This window comes from Medicago truncatula, chromosome 5 (genome assembly GCF_003473485.1).
Source record: "Medicago truncatula cultivar Jemalong A17 chromosome 5, MtrunA17r5.0-ANR, whole genome shotgun sequence".
NCBI lineage: Eukaryota > Viridiplantae > Streptophyta > Magnoliopsida > Fabales > Fabaceae > Medicago > Medicago truncatula.
The window spans coordinates 29096357-29114349 of record NC_053046.1 but is presented as its reverse complement, the minus strand read 5'-3'; the positions used below and the strand labels follow the sequence as shown (position 1 = coordinate 29114349).

Sequence of the window (17993 nt, the reverse complement as noted above, 5' to 3'; positions counted from 1 at the left end):
CCCTTTGAGAATGTCAGTTTTTCTTTTTAAATAAACGGGACATAACAAAATACCTCCTTCTTTATCTTCATTCACAAGTTTAGGGATTCTCTTCCGGGATGGATCTATACAAGGGTTATGTGGGGATAAAAGCCCCACATGCCACTTTCCTTTTTTTTTTTCTCTTATATATATTATAAAAAGACTAATAGTCCTTTTGATCCCTAAATGTGTAATAAATAGTCATAATAGTCTTTCAATGTATTAAAATTCTAAAATAGTCCATGATTTTGTACTTTTTTAGTCATAATAGTCTTTGAAGTGAAAATAAGTAAGTATATTGAAGAGTTAATATGACAATATTAATAAAATATTTTAATGTTAGTGACTATCTTGACTAACGAAGTGTAAATCAAAAACAATTTAAATTTTTTATACATTGAGGGACTATTTTAACCGACTTGTATCAAATATCTAGATCCGCCCTGCCCCTGATTCTCTTGCACACCGGTTCAATAATCGTTGTCATTTCAATTGTTGGTTTGTTTGTATGACTTGAAGTTGATTATATCTAACTAGGATGAATTGGGTATTATTTAGACCATGTATGCATGTACTAAGACATGGTTGTTGCAAATTAATACACTCATAGCATAATTGATCAAGAATGGTTGGTTTTGTTGGTCAATGAGAAATAACAAACGCTAATTGTTGGTTTTGCGCCAACGAAAGAAGCTACTTGCTTGAAGACAAGTAATGGTGGAGAGGCAATTTGTATTTCGGTGGCAAGGTAATGAAAGGTTATAAGCAAGTTACGTTTCCGTGGCAGTGTGGGTGATCCATATTCCAAGCATTGGTGAGAAAAAAATAAATAAATTAAGGTTTAAAACATTAATCCCTGTTAACAATCTTAGATTCTAAACAAGGTGGATGTTTTTTCCAAAATAGAGGGGCGAGTGTCTTTTAATAAAATTGTAGAGGAGGAGACGAGTTCAATTTACTCTAGAAAAAATGAGACATGCACCTTTTTTTTTTTTTTTAAGAAATCGAAATGGACATACACCCTTAATTACATTAATGTTCAATAAAAATCATAATTCATTATTCACTTGGATTGATCTAGTGTTATTGGCTTGAGATCTGAAAGTGTGCTCGTTCTTAAAGACTCATGTTTGATTCTCTCATAAATCAAAGAAAATCACTATTAACACTACAAGAATTTTGGTTTCTACTAGCGGAAATAATCCCTCAATAATGCCAAAAATCCCTCAATAATATGTATTACTGGTGAATTGTTGATTGTAACACCCCGTTTTTCCAACGTAAAAATTTCATTAAAATAATCAGAGTAATCATCACAAACGGAATGTCACACTTCTTTTCTTAAAATCATAAATGGAATAATTAACTAATTATCCTTCAAAATTCAACAACATAATAATTAATACTTTGCAGCGGAATTTATTCAAACATCTAAAACAGTCTTATTCTTGGGCACGAAGGCCTCATCATTAATATCTCATACAAATCCAATCAACATCTTATTTATGAAAATTCATTAAGCAATACGTAAGGAATAGAAAAGCATGCAACAAAGTTCTCATCCCGTTACGTATCATAGCACCTAAAGACACACGTGGAAGATAGTCCACTCACGACAGCAATCTAACAACAACTTATTCTCGATCACCTGCAAGTTACTCATACGAAGAGCAACATTTCCAAGCAGAAGGGGTGAGATTTCACATTCAATAATAATAAGCATATAATTCATAAAAAGCATTTAACAACTTAAATTTCGTCAATTAATAACATTAAATCTTCTTATAATATTTCATTAATAACTCAATCAACTTTTAATCATAATTAACTTCATATTCATCGCATTATATACATCATCACTTAACACATAATAATCAAATCATAATCATCATCATATAACATCATAAATCATCACAACATAGTATAAACAATACAACATAATCATCATCTCATAATAACATAAACAACACAACATAATCATCATCTCATAATAATATAAACAACACAACATAATCTTCATCTCATAATAATATAAACAACACAACATAATCTTCATCTCATAATAATATACACAACACAACATAATCATCATCTCATAATAATATAAGCAACACAATATATTCATCATCTTATAATAATATAATAAACAACAACATAATCATCATCTCATAATAATATAAACGACAACATGATCATTAACATTCCATGGTTTGTCATCAACAACAACTTTAACGATTCGACGACGACAACGTTAACCTGTCAATACAACTACGTGAGAGTACATCACCTCTTATGAAACAACGACATCAGAGTACACCACCTCTTATAAAACAACAACGTAATATCTTTTCTAAACCTAGTTTCCTCCTTATATCTCTCCTCAATCCACTTTATCTTATTTCCTCTATTTCCACTAAACTTCTCTAAATTCCAAAACAGCCCAACATCTCAATATTTATTTTATTTTCAAATCTTATTCTATTAAATAATAAAATAAGTCTTTAAATAAAATATAAACACATCACATAATCATATAAAATCACATAAATCATCAAAGTGGACTCTAAACTTTATAAAATAATTAAATAATTAAAGAGGGCGTTACATTGACAAAATGAGTCCCTCAGTAGTACGAGTGTCAGTAATGTTACTGACGGATTTTTCCCTTAGTAATGGAGAGATAGTTCTGACAAAGCATTACTGAGGGATTATTCCGCCAGTATTTCCTCAGTAATATGATACTTTTTTTTTTTGAAAGAATGATACATTATTTTTATTTTTATGATAAAGAATCTAGAGTTATTATTTTTCTACAAACTATAATTTACGTAGCACGTATTTTATTATTTTGATCTCTAAAAAAATTATATATTTATTTTACATTTAATAGGAACACATCTTTATAAAATAAATAGAAACGTCTTGATAGAGTGTAGGGATTTCTTACTGACAGTTACTTTGCAGGAAACAGAAACAGACAGGTGGATATGGTTGCCGGATCAGATTTCTGGTTATACTGTTCGTGGTGTATATGACTTGTTGACATCACAGGAACAACCTCATGTTCATCAAAATATGGAGTTAATTTGGCATAAACAGGTTCCTTTAAAAGTTTATATCCTTGCTTGGCGACTGTTGAGGGATCGTTTACCTACAAAATCAAATTTGGTGGAACGTGGGATTATATATGTGGAAAATCGGTTTTGTGTAACGGGATGCGGGCAGGTTGAAGATGTGAATCATTTATTTTTGTCTTGTCCAATTTTTGGTGCTTTGTGGCCTTTGTGCAGGCTTGGCTTGGTGTCGAAGGGGTCGATTCTCATACTATTTCAGATCATTGTGTGCAATTTATTGAATATGCAGGTGTTTTGAAATCGCGTCGATCATTATTTCATTTGATTTGGTTTCAATGTGTATCGGTTTTATGGAAAGAACGGAATGATAGGTTATTTCAGAATCGTCAAAGTTCTATATCACTATTGTTAGATAAAGTAAAATCGAATACCTTGTGGTGGTTGAAAGCTAGCAACATAGTCTTTATTTTTGGTACAGATAGTTGGTGGTCGAGCCCGCTTCTATGCATGGGCATTGACTATCTTTGATGTAATTTTGACAGGGTTGTAATCTTTTTGTGATTGTTTTGACACGTCTTGTGCTACAACAATTACAATGTTCATAGTAATATATTCCATTTTTATTTCTTCAAAAAAAAAGAAACGTCTTGATAGATACCTCTTAAATTTACATGCGTATATTTTTTTGTGAGATATAGTATAGTGTATATATTCAAATAAATATTAAAAAAGTTCACTTCGGAATTTATAAGTACATCTTTATAAAATTAATAAAAATAATAATTTGTATTGTATACGCATTTTTTTATTCAAGTATAGTTCTATGTTAGTTTCTTTTTAAGTAGTTCTTTACTGGTTAGTGATAAATATATTCAAGCTTATATGTATATAAATGAATAGAATAGAATCAACATAATGATTAAAGATACTTCTGATGGAGTGGTTAAAATACGGCATGCTAGTGCGTAGGTATTGAACCGGTTTGATTTGCCAAAACCACCGGTTCACCGGTTTTGACCGAGTTGCATCGGTACACGCAGTTTGAAAGCATAGCCGATTTATTAGGTAATTCGAACCGGTTCAACCGGCCGGTCTTGTTTGGTTTTTAAAATTATGGATAAACCTTTTGTGTGCTACATGAAGGACTCAATTAGACAATTTTTTTTTTTTAAAAGATAGATTTAACTAGACATAGAATTGAAATTTGAAGTTGGTGGAGATATACAATCGGTGATAGACATAATGAGTTATTTTTAAAAGAACTAATTTAGTAAATGGTCTCTATAAATATTTAAAAGTTTGTTCGTATTTGTCACAAAAATATATCGCACTTTTTAGTTCATGTAAAAAATTTCATCACATTTTCAGTCTTTATGAAATTTTCTATGCACATTTTTTATCCCTAAAAATTATCCGTGATCATAGACATCTATCGATGTATGGGTATTTTATGGACAAACTTTGTGTATAGTTTGAATATCTTGTTGAACATTTGTTTAGATATTGTTTACACATTTATTCGATCAAGTATGACAAGTTAAGTTTTTTTTTTGTTTGTAAAATACATGCATGATGAAAGCTTGCCAAAGTAGAAAAACAAAGAGAAGAACTGGAACGAAAAAAAACACATAACCTGTATCACCCAAGGCATCCAAGAGAAGAAATGATCCCAATCTAGGAGGAGGGGAAATCGAGCAAGAGAATAGTGAAAAACATGATAAATGGAGACAGTCTTATCATGCGAAATGCATTTTTTTTTTTTTTTTGGTCAAGTAGCCTAGTGGCTAGAGCTCACACAATTTAATTGTGGAGAAGTGGAGTGTGCGGGGTTCGAACCCCGCCTCCTGCATATAATATGCAATATCCCTACCAACTGAGCTAAGCTCACGGGGATACGAAATGCATTTTTTTTGGGTAATATAGTTACGGAATCTATGGTTGTCTTTCCCTGGAATCAATTTCATCGCTTCCATGAAACCAGTCTCGCACCCAACCTTTGTGTGCCCTAACTTAAAGGCAAGAGACAAATCATGTTGAATTCGCATAAGTTCTCCAAGCATATGTCACAAATACTGTCAAGGCTACTAAAACTAGCTATGTAGCCACTCTTAGAACATATAATGAGCCCCCATAGTCAATAGTCGATGTGTTAGCCAAACAACCACCATATTTATTGACTTTAACATAGCCCATAAAAAGGTGCTCCAAAACGATCAATAAGAGGACGATAATAATTAATTAAACTTTTACCATTGCACGAGAAAATAAACTCGTCATGAGATGATCTCACTTTATGGTAATCTTTGTAATGCTCCACTTTTGACTTTTGATCCCAAAGATCATATTGTTTCTCTAAAGTCGAATCCACCAAATACCCGAGAGGAAAATAAACTTATCATGAGATGATCTCACTTTATGGATAATCTTTGTGATGCACCCTGAATCGCACTAGAATTAAAGTGTGATTCATTGGGCAATTTGGACCATCCAATCCGGATACAATGATGGAAGAAGGAAACAGAGAAAAGATGGCTGGTAGATGGAATCGTTTGTCGGGAAAATACAAACATGGACAAAGCCAAAACCTAACACAAATGGGAAAATACCTACAAAAGTGATAGAATTAAAGTGACTAGAATATTAATGTCTCTAGAACTTTCGTGATGGTACCCAAGTCATCATTCATAAAATCTATAATGAGTAGAAATCGACAAATCGATCTCAAGAAAACAAACACTGTATTAAACCATAAAAGTCAAACTACATTCCAACAAAGAATTTGTGACGAGTAGGAATCGACCTATCGATCTCAATAAAACAAACACAATAATAAGACAGAAAAATCAAACTACATTTCAATGAAATGATAAACAAAACGAAAATCTTCATTTTATTATGATTGTCATGCCGAGCTATATTTTATATTAAAGAGTTCAACTACTTTGAACTAATAGTTGAGATATATTTGGAGAAATTAAAGATAAAGTTAAAATTTTGATGACAAAGAAAATATTAGCAAAGTAAAATTCTAATTGCTAACTTAATTCACATCATAATCATCAATAAAAAAACATAAATAATGTTGTGCCTTTTTGACCTATTTATTAGATAAAGTGAAGAAAACACAAATAATATGTAGACAATAAAGCAATTGTAAAGTTTGCAATTTTCAAACAATTTTGATATATGATTGGACCCTTCTGAACCACGACTCCACCTGTCAGCCATCTTTTCTCGGTTTCCTTCTTCCATTGATGCAAAAAAAACACATGCAAAGCTAAAACATAACACAAATGGAAAAGTACCTACTAAAGTGATAGAATCAAAGTGACTAGAATATTAAAGTCTCTAAATCTTTAGTGTTAGATACCGAAGTCATCTTTCATAGAATCTTTAATGAGTAGAAATCGACCAATCGATCTTAATAAAACAAACATCGTAATAAGTTAGAAAAATCAGACTACATTCCAATAAAGAATCTGTAATGAGTAGAAATTGACCTATCGATCTCAATAAAACAAACACTGTAATAAGGCAGAAAAATCAGACTAGATTTCAACAAAGAATCTGTAACGAGTAGAAATCGAAATATCGATCTTAATAAAACAAACACTTTAATAAGGCAGAAAAATTAAACTACATTGGAGGGATGGAGAGAGAGAGAGAGAGAGAGAGAGAGAGAGAGAGAGAGAGAGAGAGAGAGAGAGAGAGAGAGAGAGAGAGAGAGAGAGAGAGAGAGAGAGAGTATGGTTGTGCTCCAAATTTTGAATAATCAATATGAGTTTGTTCCAATTTATGTCTAATTTAGGTTTAATTTCTGATTGCTACTAAGAAGAGAGTGAATATTGGTGAGATTTCAGAGTTAGTTGGGACGATGAGTTTGAGATGAGGGGAGATGAGTCAAATGGGTGGGGAGAAGATGATTAAAATTATGGATTTTTTTATATTTCGAATAGAGTTATGGGAAGATTCAAGATGAAGAGAGAGTTATGGGTTTGAAATGAAGAAAGATGAGTTTTGAATGAGTTTGATGATGAATGTAAAGAGGTTGATAATGAAGATGAAGAATTTGATTTTTATCTTGTTTAATGTGTTTTTTTTTTTAATATGAAATTGTTTTTGAAAAGAATTGTTGAGTAATAAAAAAAAGTATCCTTAAAAAAGCAATTGAAAAAAAATTAAATAAAAAATCAAGGTTAGTGTGCCATGCCCGAGTCAAGATCCTCTCCATTTATAATTGTTTCCATTTCCACCATTTTGAGAGATAAAAATACAAAAAATCTTGGAAAAATATATAATAATTAATGATGGTGAAACCCATTTAATTAAAATATCCACCATCTCTTTTTTGTATCTATCTCTCTCCAAACTGTATCCTCTATTTATTTTGAAAAACAGAGAGAATCTTAACTCGTCATGCCCATGTCATCAATTGTACACAATCATCCAAATCAATACGTCACATTATCATTTTTGCACAATCAACCGTCTTGAGGGTGTAAAATCAAAAATCTTTAAATGACAAAGATAAATCTACAATTTTATTTGCAAACTTAAACCAAAACTCGTCCAAACAACATATAATATAAACATCATTTTTAACGCTAATCACAACATAAATATAATAAGTTCCTTAAAAAAACAACATAAATATAATAAGTATCCAAAAAACAATAAAAAAAATATAATAGGTATAAAAAAACAATAAAAAATTTGTCATTTATGAATAATTCTGGTACATGATTTTTTTTGAAACAGGTTTGGTGCATGATCTATGTTTCTTTCTTCTATGAGAGACAAAGGCAAAACACTCACGCGACAACATTCCAGTTCAGAATTAAACAAGTCACGTGATTGTTTCTCTTTCCTCTTTCTTTTCACCACAACACAATAAAAAAAAACAAAACAATATTCCTCTTACCTTTCCCCTTTTCATTATCATCTTCTTCTAGGGTTCCCAAATCCGAAACACGTTTATCAATTCTCTCCGAACCGGAAGAGGAATGGAAGCTATAATCGCCGATCCAAACCCGGTTCGGGTCAAGAGAAAAACCCTTCAAACCGTATTGGAACAGTGTCAAAGAGCCCTTGAACTAATCAACGCTTCTTCCGATGACGATGCTGATGATGATGATGAAAACGACGACGTTTCTGATTCCAACCAACAACCTCTCCCTTCTACACCTCCCGATCCAGAAGCCGATCAGGTTAATCCAATTTCATTTTTTAATTCTCTGCTATAATTTCATCAATCAAAATTAGCTTTCAACTTAATTTCATCACAAAATTTCTGGCTTAAGAGGATTATTTGAATTTTACTTTTTCATTTAGACTTGAAATAAGTAAGCTGATTAAAACACATTTGTATCATAAGCTCCTTTTTCGTATTAATGTGTTCATTTTGCGTATGAATTCAACTTTTTTACTTAGTAGTATTAATTACGGGTAGATTTGAAATTGAAATTGAGCTTGTATTTAGGGACAAATGTAGTACAACGAAAACACCGGCGTGCTGATGCAAGTATTTATTACTAGTAGAGTTGTGATATAAATAGTTGATGCCGTTGTTCTGTTGATTGACTTGATTCTTTCATTTTCCATCTTGCAGTTGTGTGACTTGCTCAAATCTAGACTTGAGTGTCCTGATTTCCTTGACAAGTTAGAGTGTGCACAGGCGTCGGTTTATCAGAACACAACCGGTATGCAATCAATCATCTCGGTGCTCTCAGTGTCTCAAATTTTTTCTTTGTTGTCAAGATTGTAATCAGATTAAATTTGCTTGCATTGTTGCAGAAGAAGGTAATTCTTGGGATTTGATCAGCGAAAATGATCTTTGGGAAGGTGTTGACACTTCTGACGAAGAAGATTATGTTCTTGTTAGACAAGATGATATAGTGGATGGGATTGCATGCTTTATGGCTGCATATTTGTTGTCCCTTAAGAAAACCAAGGTATGTATTGTTGTTATCTGCATATTCTTTTGTTATAACGCTCAAGGCTCTGCCATGCCTGAGTATATGGTAGATTTGTGGTGTTTTTATGAATGACTGCATTGATTAGACCAACATGGAAATCTTAATTTATGCTTGTCAGTTGAGCTGTAAATTCCACCTGGGGAAATAATTCTGGGAGTTTCCTGAAAGGATGTGTGGAATTGTTTATTGTTCTGCCATAACCTTTTCTAAGGTTGTCTAAGTTGTCCTATATATATGCTTTTTAAGCAACTCGGATTTGTTGGTATTTTAAATGCTTTTTGTTTCTTTGGTTCTTCTTATCTTTGTTGAATATTATTAAAAACTACTAAAATCTTTAATTGCTGTCCAGATTATTGTGTTTGTGTCTCGTATGTTCTTGAATTGCAATTGATGGACATGGATTCTTAACCTCGTTTGCTTTACTTTTTTAGTGTTTGGTTTACTGTGATTCTACAGTTTTGCTTTGTGTTAGTGGAAATCAATGCTGTTTATTTATGGTGGTAGTATGCATATAATTGGGTTCAATTACAACTATTTGCACACAAGTTACCTGACATGAATAGAATAGTTATATAATGCACTATTAATTGTTGGTCTAAGGGAGTGTTTGTTTGGGAGATTCCAAACTTATTCCCAGGAATATTAGATGGGAAAAAATAATACCCATGTTTGTTATAAAGTGTTGAAATTTGGGGTCTAACTCATCCTTACAAAACCGGCTTGGAAGGTGAGGAGTGCCTCTTCTTTATAAATCTTCTCAAGATGTGGGACTAAATCCACCCCCTCAAAGCCAACACAATGAAGGTGTTGGAGGCTGCAATGAAGGCTAACCAAAGGTCGCAATTTAGGCGACCAGGGGCAGACCGCAATTAAGGCGGAATTTCCAACACACCCCCTCACGCTTCAGCCCGGCCCAATGGGCCTGAAGCGTGGACGATGCGGGAAGCCCAACGATAGATCTAGGATAGGCTTTGATACCATGTTGAAATTTGAGGCTTAACTCAACCTTACAAAACCGGCTTGTAAGGTGAGGAGTGCCTCTTCTTTAGAAACTCTTCTCAAGAGTCCTATCTATCCGATGTGGGACTAAATCCACCCCCTCAAAGCCAACACAATGAAAGTGTTGGAGGCTGCAATGAAGGTTAACCAAAGGTCGCAATTTAGGCTACTAGGGGAGGACCGCAATTAAGGCGGAATTTCCAACCTAAAGGAATAAACAATTATTCCCAGGAAATAACTATACCCACGAACTTCTTACTCCCACAAAGCCAGGCTTTTCATTTCCTCCCCTACAACGTGGGAACATTTCATTCCCAAGTGGAGACGTCGGCTGTAACGGTTACTTTTTTGCATAAGACACAATTGTACCCCTCAACTGCCTATTACATGATGGTTTTCTTCCTATTGAACTATCGTATTTTGTGTGTTGGTTTTGAGGAATTATCTGTATAGCTGAATTTTTTATCCAAATATGTTAAGTATATTTTGGTACATTAAATCCAATACATGAAATTAATAAACGTTTGCACTAGATTTTTCACCAAAATTTTTTTTGCTTTAGAGAGATTGCCATCAAAGACTTGAACGTTGAATTATTATTTTTTTCAACAGCAAAAAATGACTTTTTTGTTGTGCATTTTATAGTTCAAAGATATGACAATTATTTTTTATATAATATTTTCACCATTATCGTAAGTCTGTACTTTTTTTTTGTAAATGTTGCATATATATGTAGGGGTGTTTTAGGAATTATGATGTTATTTAATTGTAGTGTATGATGTAATCCAAGAATATTTACTTATTTTTAAGAATTTTAGAAAAATATACCCAGGAGTTTAAATTGTCAACCAAACAGCTTTTTGAAAGATTTCTTGGATTAAAATTCCTGTCATTACATTCCCGGTAAAGGTAATCCTAGGAATAATTTTTGCATCCATGAAACAAACACCTCCTAAGTTAAACTGGAAACTTATTTGCTTAATGATTAAGTTAACAAAGCCCGTTTTCTCTACAAAAATGTCCATTTTGAAGATGGTATTGTTTGAATATCAGGAAAAACATTAGAATTGAATATTGCATTAACAAAATACCAGATAGACACCCCTTCCTCTATGGTTTCATGTTACAGCTCCTGGTCTTTTTCGGGGATATAAATCTAGATTGTTCGTGCAACCCTATTACCATTAAGTTATTGAGGAAGAAATATATTCAGATCATCTGTTTGTCTTTTCCATGGTATGATGTCTGTAGGTGCTTTGCTACAGTCTTTTCAAGATAGCGAGTTAAATCGTAAACTCGCATGATTTTACGATCTTGCTACCCGAGAGAGATCTGTCTGTCTCAAAGCGATCCCAAAAATGATGATTGTCTGCGCAATGATCTCTGTGCGACTGTCTCTGGCTGACTGTCTCTTTGCAACTATCTGTGCTGCCATCTCTGCTCGTCCTGCGTGACCATTTCTCGTCTCTAGTTAGTTCGTGTGTTTGCAAAAGAAGGGGAAAGATGATCTGAACTGTTTCTGCTGATGGAGATAGGGAATGGAAAACTAGGGTTATTTGTTTCGGTTAAGAGATGGGCATTGGGCCATTTTGCCCAACTAATTCTTTATATGTTACTCATTGTTGTATGAATGGGGTAGTTGGTACGGCCCATTCTTCAACATTTTTTGCGTAGCCAGCAACAGATCATTGTATCTTCCCCTCTTCTACAAACTTCTAGCTAACACACGATCTTGCTAGAGAGGGAAGTTGCATCCTATATGTGTTTCTTTTCTGTTCTCTCTTCCAGTGAAGAAAGTGGTTTTAAGTATGTCTGACTGTGTGATCAATAGCAGGAAACATATTATATTTGATGTGTTGTTTTATCTAAGATTTCTACTGTTGCTCATCCTTTCTCTAATTGATCGCTATGCTTTTTGCAGGATTTGACTCCAAGTCAACTCCAGGATGGTGAGTCTGGTTGCTTCTCTTCTAATATGATATCTTATTCTTGGCTACCTTTTTATCCAGATAAATTTTTGTGCTCAACGTCAGAGTTCAGACAGTTATTGCTAATTAGATAAAAGATTGGGAATGAGTTTCTGAAAGTTTATTTTGCCATGTTTATATCAGCTCTCAGCAAGACATTTTCTGTGAAAAAGAAAAAGGGGAAGCTTCGAAAGGCCTGGGATGGGAGCAAAGTTATATATAATGTTGCATCATGGGGTGCTACAGCCATTGGGTGAGCTATATAGCAAACACATATTATGGGTCCTTTTATGATTTCCAATACAATGTTTCCTTTTATAAATTCCTTAACAAGTGCCCGGCACTTTAATTTTTCATTCTTAAATAGGATATATCAAAACCCTGTTATCCTAAGGGCTGCAACTAAAGCATTCTGGACATCTTGTCAAGTGATATCAAAGCTGCTCTGATTTGTCCATGCATCTTGGAGAAACAATGTGAGGCGAGTTATGGTTTACCCCCTCCCCTGTAAAAAAAATGTTTAGATTCCAACCGTGTAATATGAAGATTCTTTGAATTTGGACCCTGGTGCCATGCCATCTGATTGGATAAAAACGCTGATGTGGCACACTGATTGTGTAAATAAATATCTTTTTCATTTATTTTCTTTCCACGTGTGTAAATGATTATACGTCATTATTTATTTTAAAAAAAAAACATAAAATAAAGTAAAATAAAACGCAGATTTGTTCTTCATCTTCTCCTTTCTCTCCAACATCAAACCCAGAAAATTTCAATAAACTTGTTTTTTTTTTCTTTTCTTTCTAGCAAAATGAAATTAAACCCAATACACAAAATCTTAATTTTTTTTTTCTTCCAACAACTTCAATAAACGTCCGTCAGCTCAAAACAAACACCAACACACCCACAAAGCACATCAACGACAATAACAATTGCGACGTCTACAAAATAACATCACAACAACAACACACAAGTAGAATCCTTTTTGCTTTTGAATCCTTTTTGCTTTTGGTTTGTTGATTGTGACGTATGTATACAGGAAATAAAAAAGAATGATCATACATAATATACAAACCATCCCTAAAAAAATAAAAATATACAAACTAAAATAGAATGGATTGAAATCATGTGTGAATAGGAAGCCAAATAAAGAATGCAACAGTATAAAAAAATTAATAGTACAAAGTAAAAACCATTGATTATAATATGTTATAATCAATCGTTTTTTTTTAACATATGAAATAGAAACAAAATTGATTAAATTAAACTCATATGTAGTATTAAAAGAATTAAAAAGAAAAAATAATAGCTTAATATAATATATTATACTTATAAAAATGAAAATATATATTAAAATATAGGCTTAAATATGTAAATCGTCCCTCTAAGTTCGCGTGTTTTTTGTTTTCGTCCCTGTATCTTTTTTTGTTCTAAAACAAACCCTGTAAATTATAAACATTTTGCTTTTGGTCCCTGCCGTCAGCATTTGTTACAAAAACGCTTATGTGTCTGACGGCAGCTGACACGGCGATGTGTGACATGGCAAGTGAGGCTTATGTGTCATTCCAGATGTCCAGTGGCAAGGTTATAGGGACTAAATCCAAAAACGAAAACTTACAGAGGGATGAAATTCAAAAACACGACTTAGCAAAACTTTAAATTAAAAACTTTGATTTCCTTTTTTCATCTTCTTCCTTCTTATTTTCATCATCTTCAATCTCACCTTCATCAACATTTATCAATCTTCATCAAACCCATAAAACATAAATTAAACATTCAAATTCTTTAATCAAAATCTCATTTTCCATTTCCTCTTATTAAACTCTTCTTTTAAACTCTTTCTTTTAAACATATTCTTTCTTAATTCTCAATTCTCCCCCTTCTTTCAATTCCATATTTGGGACACAACATAATTAAACAAAGGAAGGAAAAAAAACTTCAATGAAGAAAAATATATATGAAGGATGTTGAGAAGAAACCCAAAACCCAAATCTTCTTCTTCTAATTCCAATTTTAATTTCGTCAATGTGGACTAGAACATAAGCCTAGATCAAACAAACCTACGAATATGATAGGATTTTTTATGGCTGGAAGAACGTTGCAATGTTTCAAATTAGCATCTTTTGGAAAATTGGGTCTCTAAAATTTGCTAGAAAAAATGTGTTGCTCGAAAGAAAAAAATGCAATTGGTGTGTGGTTTAATGGGTTGTTGTTTTTGTTGTGTGGTTTAATGTAAAATTTTGAAGGTTTCAGTAGAATTAAATTCAAGTTATGTGTTGTTGTTGTTTGAAGATTTATGGGTACAATTAATTTTTGGTGATTATGAATCGATAGAAGGAAATAAAAAAAGAACCAAAACAAGGATCCATAAAGTGTTTATTATACTATATAGTATATCTAAAGAAAAGAGATGCAATTTGGGTGTAGATGTGGAGATTTTAGGGTTTGAGTATGATTTAAATTAGGAATACATTGAATCTGGTGAAGGAGAAGATTTTGATGGAAATAGAAAATAAGATTTTGATTAAAGAGTTTGAATGTATAATTTATGTTTTATGAGTTTGATTAAGATTGATGAATGTTGATGAAGGTGAGGTTGAAGATGATGAAGAAGAGGAAGGAAGAAGATGAAGAAAGAAACACAAGGTTTTTAATTTAAAATTTTGTTATTCGTTTTTGAATTTCGTCCCTCTGTAAATTTGTGTTTTTGGATTTGGTCCCTGTAACCTTGCCATTTGACATTTGGAATGACACATAAGCCTTGCTTGCCACTTCACACGTCGCAAATTTATTTCTTAATGATATTTTTCTGATTAAAAAAAAGTTTTGAATGAATTTATTTTCTGCAAATTTATTTCTTAATATCATTAAGAAACAGAATGAATTTATTTCTGCATATCATTAAGAAAAATATTATTTCTTAATTGATTTTCTGCATATTGAATGAATTCACCATGTAGGATTCATCAATTTAGCATGAAACTTATGTGCTGTCATTTACTGCATTGCCTTAGGATTTCAATAGTAAAATTGCACAATATGCTTGACAGCATGTTTATAAAGGCTTCCAAATTATAGTTATCAATTTTTGTAAGAACCTCAAGCATTACATTCTTGGAAAATCAAATAATGGAAGAGCTGAATCTATTCTAAGGGGTTTGTAATGTATTTAGTTTTAGTTCACTACTGTCTTATCATCACCATCATCATCCTTTTTATTTTTATTTTTATACTTCTCTTAGTGTGTATTTTTAAATTTCAATGTATTGCTTAGATCTCAATGTTTAGGGCATTAATAACACAAAAGCTTATGCAACTGTACAACTTATATTGTTGACAAACTTATACTTGCTGACAAAGTAGACACTCTGTCTTGCAATTACACATACAACTTCATTTGTGTTTTGTTCAAAGGTAAATTTGTAGCAGGGGATAGAAAATACACAGTTGTGTCAAGAGGACCCTTATTGGATATTGCCTCTGACACTGCCAATATATATGATTTCATCCATGTATGTTGGTGATTCAATCTTCTGACTGATTTATATAAGTTTTTATGTTTAGGGCATTAAAATGTCATTGAGTTTGTTAGACTTCGATGAACTACTTAGCACTCATGGCCCTTAAAGAGTGCCCTAGGGGCACTCGTTAGCATTTCCATATATTTAAAGTAGAGTTTGCTTATCGTGTGTTGTAGTAAATCTTATAGGCTAAAATTTTACTTGTAATGAGGCCCACACTTCCAGTATTCCTTTGTTACCATTTAGTTCTATGAATGAGACGTATCAAAATTTGTAGTTATTATCTTACTCTTTTTGCATCTAGTTAGAAACACCAGCTGAAAATTTACATGCTGCTACTAGCCACCATTTCTGAAATCACGTTATTGGGATTGTATATAGATATTCTACTTATAGCAGGAGTGTAAATTGCATGGATGATATTGCTTTTATGATCGACATGAAGCTTGAGTTTTGTCAAAATGAGAGAGAAAGTTGATTTGAGTTTCTTCCGGAAATAAGAGAGAAAAAGTTGAATTCTTTTTGTTTTTGTTTCGATGATTCAATAATAATGAATCTCTTAGAATGGCCGTCGTGAGTCTTGTTCTTGCAACAACATAAAGAACCAGTTCTGTGAGTTGGGTTCATGATGATGGGGGAGAAATTGAAGAGGAGCCTAATGCAGTTGTGGTTGATGGACAATCAATGTTGCTGTTTCAAAGGATATAAAAGAGGGTAAATTGAATCTGACATTAGCAACAATAACTCTATGTTCATGTGCCTACAACATATTTATGTATAGAATACTATTCTTTATATTTGCAGCATATTTGTGTATAGGTTTAAATAGGTCTTTCGTCAATATAAATATATAAGTTATTTGAATTTTCGTTTCTGAAGTTACTAATCCTTCCAATCTGCCACTGCAAATATTAATCATTTGAAAAATAGTCCTAATTACATCTGATTAGTAACTTTAGGGACGAAAATTCAAATGACCTATATTTGCAGGGACGAAAGACATATTTAAGCCAACCACCTCGCCCAATCATCACTTGCCACATGGGCACCACGTCGCTAATGACAACCCACCTCACCAAAAAAAACCTATTTATAATCAAAAGTCAAATGATTAATATTTGCAGTGGCAGTTTGGAAGGATTAGTAACTTCATGGACGAAAATTCAATGACCTATATTTGCAGGGACGAAAGACCTACTTAAGCTTTGTGTATATAATAAAATGTCTCATTAGATGAAGTCAATCTTAATTTTCACCATCGAAAGATTATTAGTCTTTAGGGCTGTCCTGAGGATCCAACAATGAGTATAAGTTTTATTTTAAAAAGGAGAGTAAATATTTAAGCTGGTCTCTAACAAAAAAATATAGAAACTTACTTTTTTTTTTGAGCAATATAGAAATTTACTTGGTCATTAATGAATAATAAAATTCAATTTCATCTTCAACAATATTATATGAAATAAAAAATTACTTGATTTTAACTTCTTTTTTTCTCTAAAAAAAAAAAAAAAAAACTTTTTTTAGCCGTTTGTAATTGCATTTCGTATTGTTCTCAATTCATCACAAACTAGATGAAATCCAATTAATAGTTTCGAAAAAAAGGTCTCCATAACTTTCTGTAACAAAGAAATGCTTTTTGTTGTTGTATTATCTCCTGATTTTATGTATTTGTTTTATTCTTTTTGGTTTTACTTTGTTGGAGCAATTAGCATGCCCTAGCTTATGTGAAGGGAGATCGTATCTATGGATCAAAGGCAACTATAAACGTTTGGCGCCTAAAAATTCAACAACCAAACGAGTTGAGTCTGTCTCAAATTTGGATTTTGGATGGTGTATTTAGTCTCGACAATATTGAAACAGGCTGGCAGGTAATCGTGAGTTTCAAGTTAAGTCATGAAATGAATGAGAAACTTTAGACCTTAACTTAATCCATATTCATATTTATGTTGAAATTAAATTATATAAAAAAAAAACATATTATATATAAAATTAGACAAATTTATAGAAAAATGATGAATCTCATTTGACTTGAACAAAAATAAAAGCAGACAGAAGGGCAACAAGAGATCTCTATTCATTAGGTTTTTATTTCTTATATCATAAGCTTTATATATTATACTCTTCTACACGATGTTAACTGAATTATATATGTGTATGAATATTATATATTAATTTATACAAAGAGACATGTCTACTATATAAATACATTAGCGCAGTAGAAAAAACGGACAGATAAGTATGGAAGTGTCCGTCTAAACGTTAGTATGCTATTAAAAGGGAAGGTAGTAGGTTACATGCAGCAGTAAAGTCCTTGCTTTATGCCCTAATTTTTTTTTTTTTAAAATTGTGTGCGTGCGCGCGCAAGAGGAGGCAACAACACTAGTAATAATAAGATAGCAAATAATTTATTTTTTTAACTTTGAGATTTTCACAAAA

At 32.3% G+C, this 17993-nt stretch overlaps 1 protein-coding gene across 1 annotated transcript; it reads left to right on the top strand.

Moving 5' to 3' along the window:
- The first annotated feature begins 7851 nt into the window (after window positions 1-7851).
- Window positions 7852-12685, top strand: LOC11426027 (uncharacterized). The gene is made up of 6 exons (XM_003615216.4): window positions 7852-8302; window positions 8704-8794; window positions 8889-9046; window positions 11991-12018; window positions 12181-12289; window positions 12404-12685. Exons 1-6 carry the CDS (start codon window positions 8099-8101, stop codon window positions 12483-12485), a joined length of 672 nt encoding a protein of 223 aa, XP_003615264.1. The 5' UTR covers window positions 7852-8098; the 3' UTR covers window positions 12486-12685.
- Window positions 12686-17993: the final 5308 nt, after the last annotated feature.